Genomic DNA, 4,534 nt, shown 5'->3' on the forward strand with positions numbered 1-4,534 from the left:
CCACAGTTGCTGCGCAAGAGTTTGCTGGACGTCTGATTAACGCATTGCCCAGGCCAATGGAGAGTACAAATCCACCGACAGAGTTGCAGGAAACCCTACCGGGAGCGCCATCCGTGGCGGAATACCAAGGATTCGACGTCCGTCCAACTGGATCACCGTGCTTGGAGCGGCGATTGATAGTGGAGCCAGCTGCACAAGTGGATGGACGCGAGCATCATACAGCTTGTATTCGGCATTCGCAAAGTCGGGATCGAACGACACACATAGCACATATTCGACTCTTGGCATCGCAGCCCATATCGCAATCGCCTTGTGGTCGAGCTCTCCAGGTGCCATGCCCCACTGCTGAGAAACTCCAATCTCAACCTTAATCGTCCGAAAGTCTGCAAATATTGGAACGTTTGGAGGAAGCACCGAGCCGGGTGTTACTTCGCGTGGTCCATAACTGAGATCTGAGCACCATTGTCGCCCTTGACAATTCTTGGCGGCCAAGTGGCCTTTGAGCCATCGCTTGACATGCCGTTCACGAAATTGATCGTTTAGCTCTCCAACGTAATCTTCGTGTGGAGCGTCGGCAAACTCGATGATGTGAATCTCTTCCGTGTCAGGAAACCATTCAAGATAATTGAGTCGAACGATTGGATCCTCGCTGTCTGCAAACGCGTTCCACTCGTCTTCCGTTGCGTGGCACACACGCACTGTACCGGTCGGCGGTGGAGGATGTGCCACTGCAGCTTCCAGAGCAGCGCTGATGCGATCGATGCTGGAGAGCAGAGGAGTCATTGACGCCGGTGTGACTGCGTCTATCGCAGCGACAGCTTGATTGGGCGCACGGTTGTTCCGCGTAGCTACTGCAGGTGACGAGTATGAGTCCCCGTCCCCAAAGAAAGCAAGAATGATGTTCGTCTTGTCCGCTCGTCGTCCGCTCAACATCCGCCCAGCCATTCCATATAAGAGCAACGAAAGTACCCCTAGACACCCTTACAGACAGCCATGAGAATGAAGTTGCCGTTTGAGATTGAAGGATGGCGCGGAAATGGTTCCAGCTCGTAGGCGAAGATGGGAACGCGGTGACGTCGGCTGATGCTGTTGTCGTGGATATCGAAGATGTTGTTGCGTTGCGGGATGCGGTAAAGGAGAAGTTCAGAGACAGTCACCTCGCAGGGATTGCTGCGTCCGATCTCACAGTCTTTGCGAACCGGGCGGAGTACGATGCGAAGCGAAGCGTGCTGCTGCCCCAGTCGGGGTCCCCAGTGACGGCGTATGGGAATAATGAAGAGAATGCGCTCATTGTGCAAGTGCCGACGCAGCGTCAAGTGGTGGCGCCGACGGAATCGCAGCAATCGTTCGTTTGGAAGGAGCCAAAGCCTCTGGTCGGGACGACTGGTGCGACATGGGATTTCCAGAATTCATTGGATCTTGGCAACCTTGCATCCGCCATAGGTTGTCATTATCAAGCTTGGAGAGATGGAAAGACGGACAAGCGAACTCATCCGCTATTCGTGTGCTTAGATGGCCCCGGAACTGGAAAGTCGAGATTGCTTGACGAATTTCCGAATATCTTGCAGCAGCAAATCTTTCGTGATGAGACGCAAGGAGATCCAGCGATGAAGCAGCTCTTGCGGAATGCCTACACATTTAAGATCACTTTTGAGAATGGAACAACCGACAATTATGGCTTGTCCGACCCCCGCAAGATGATGGGAACTCGAATGCTGTACCAACTGCAGGATTCGGTCGTCTGGGAGGAATTTCTGTTGGATCATGCGAATCATGTTATCCCTACACAAGTATTGTCAAAATTATCGACAATCACTGGAACTGATTCGAGCCAAATGTGCGTGATTCTCTGCGTCGACAGCTTGCAAAAGCTTCAGCATGAACCAGGAAGCAAGCGTTCCGAGTTTTATACGGCGTTTGCGTCGCTGTGTGGCCTCGTCAATGCCTCCAAGTGCTGGCTGATTGTGATCTGCGCGGCGACTATTACCCAGCCAGTGGACGAATTTCTGGCCGTTTCGCCACAATGGAGAGAGATGCTGCAGACGACATCATTGGAGCGCCCGAAGATCAACGGAAGAGACGTATTTGATACATTCGACTATGGCAATGGAGCTTTGACGCAGCTATTGGTGGATGACATGGGCGGGCATGGCAGAGCATTGGAAGAATCGTTTAAAGTGATGCTGCAAAGCCAGGGGCAAGCTTTTGAATTCATTCCGGTGATGCACAAAGTGCTGGCTGCAATTCGACAAGCGTACCCTGCGATTGTTGCCCAGATGCAGAGTATGAAGCAAACATTTCTTGCGGTGATTTCTCGTCGGTGGGTCGATGGAAATTCGCTTTTTGGAAATCTAACGCTTGATCAAGTTATCTCGTGTGGGTTGATTCGACTCGATGGAACTCGACTCCAATGCCCGTTCATTCTCTATATGCTGCTGGAAACGCATGATATTCCATGGAACAAACCTGCTACTTACACACCAGCAGAACGGTTGGAAGACTTGAAACCTTGGCAACGTTGGGAGCATTTCCACTGCAAGTTCCGAGCGTTGAAATCGCAAGCTTTCGCCCAGGAGGAACCTGTGCTATGGACGGATATACATCATGGGGCACGCTTTGGCGATGGATGCAATCGACGCGTTATTGAGCGGCAATTGACGTATGCGCTAGCTGACAAGCGGATGCCAACGAAGACCAAAGGATTTAAGGAAGAAAGGTGTTCTTGCGGTAATAATCAAGGGAAGTGCTTTCTGTATCAATCTGCAGACGGGTCTCCGTCTAGAGATGCATTTCTGTGTCTGGAAGATGCGACGAAGGGCTTCTTTCACGAGGTTCATCACTGTAAGTGTGACGAAGGGAAGCTATCACTGGACGTTTTCAAGCAAGAGCGGTCGAAGGTTGCTGGTACCGACGACCTATTCATCTTGTATTGCACGAGTCAGGTGACGGCTGACCTACGTATGCTGCCAAATTCCGCGCTGGTTGATGCCACGTGCTGGGAAGCGTACTACGGCCCATTTGCTGCTCGTGCATTCTTCATCAAGTCTGTTCCGTTACCGTGCATCAACACGAGCTCCGCGGTCCAGCTGGAGCTCGTGGAGGGTGTAGACTCGGCCTACCGTGCCCGAATCGCAAAGAAGCGTCTATTTGCGAGCTTGGAAGATGCTCTTGTGAGGACCAAGATTCCAGTCAAGGTCCTTAGACGATTCGATTTCCACACGGATTCGCGCGAGCCCCATCTTGGTCATGGGTAATACTTCCTGTGAAGAGAAAATACATCTTCTCTTTCTCCGTTCTACGCATGAACCGATCGCACAAAGGGGGTGGTTGATTCACCGCCTTCACCGCTATTGAACTATTTTTCGCTTAGCACGTCTTTGCCTAGCGCGGGTGTAATTTGGCTACGCGAACACGTAATACCTTACCTTACGTCTTTGCCGTCAGGATTATCTTACAGGACTTCTAAGTAGCTCAATGCAAGAAAAAAATGTCCTGAGTGAATTTGTCACGAAGCAAATCATTTGATGCGATGACATGCCTCATAGCATCGGGCTAGGACACTTCTTCGATCAGATATTTTTATCAATGATGAGGGAAAGGCTCCCTAAATAGGAACATTCCAACTCGAATACATATGTCCAAACTACAAAGACTAGCGGCTTTAAATGGCAGTTCCCTGATGAAGAAGTTAGGACGTGGAAACTGGAGCAGAAAAATATAAAATATCAAGAGTTCGCTACGTTATTGCATCGGTGACGTTCAAAGTATATCGAGTTCAAAGAAAAATACGCAAGCAAGAAGCAAACATACGAAGGATTACAGTAAGGACTACGAATGCAATGCCAGAAGCACCAAGCGATACTTCATTAATGCTAATATATTATCTCAAACAGATTGTTTTCGACGTTGAGTACGGACGTACACCCAGTCGACAGAGCATCGACGCAACACCAAACATGGTCTTCTCGTTGAATGAGGCGTCTTGCTTAAAATCGAGCCCTGGCAGCAGCTTATTTGTTGCTAGGGTGACTAGATCCCCAGAAGAAGCTTGTGGCAATCCATCTCGATCGGTGAAAGTGCTCCACCACATTGGGCGACCCATGCGCAGCAACGCATTCCAAGCATCATCCTCGCTCCCGGTCGCAATCGCCTTGTACGCAGATATTTCGCCATTCAGCTCTGCCGTCTCACTTGGATATTCCACCTGTCCAGCTCCGGTCATGTAATCATCATCGGACTTTCTTCTCTCCCTTTGATTACTCCCATTTAATTTCTGCTCATAATCCCCCGGGGGGATTCCCCCCCCAGTGAGTATACATAGTGTGAGTCAGCACAAAAGGAGGAAAAGTCGCTCGACGGCCTTACCTCCGTCTACAAACACTCCAAAAATGCCTCCTTCTGCTTTGATTCTGTTGTTGACCAAAGCAAGCTCTCGTCGTAATAGACGAAAGAAGGACAAGAAGTTCCACATCAACTCATCCGGAAACCCAGTGAACTGGGGGGGAGAGAATTGCCGGTCTACAAGAAGACCATG

General features: G+C 50.2%; 2 protein-coding genes across 2 annotated transcripts; one reads left to right on the forward strand and one right to left on the reverse strand.

Annotated features, from left to right (window-relative positions):
• Window positions 1-36: 36 nt before the first annotated feature.
• Window positions 37-945, reverse strand: PITG_04804 (uncharacterized protein; the record flags this gene model as incomplete). The annotated part of the gene is made up of 1 exon (XM_002905469.1): window positions 37-945. The coding sequence occupies one exon, from the start codon at window positions 943-945 to the stop codon at window positions 37-39; it is 909 nt and encodes a 302-aa protein (XP_002905515.1).
• Window positions 946-1,022: 77 nt separating this feature from the next.
• Window positions 1,023-3,254, forward strand: PITG_04805 (crinkler (CRN) family protein, putative; the record flags this gene model as incomplete). The annotated part of the gene is made up of 1 exon (XM_002905470.1): window positions 1,023-3,254. One exon carries the CDS (start codon window positions 1,026-1,028, stop codon window positions 3,252-3,254), a length of 2,229 nt encoding a protein of 742 aa, XP_002905516.1.
• Between the last annotated feature and the right edge of the window lie 1,280 nt (window positions 3,255-4,534).

This window comes from Phytophthora infestans, genomic scaffold, assembly GCF_000142945.1.
Source record: "Phytophthora infestans T30-4 supercont1.6 genomic scaffold, whole genome shotgun sequence".
Lineage (NCBI taxonomy): Eukaryota > Oomycota > Peronosporomycetes > Peronosporales > Peronosporaceae > Phytophthora > Phytophthora infestans.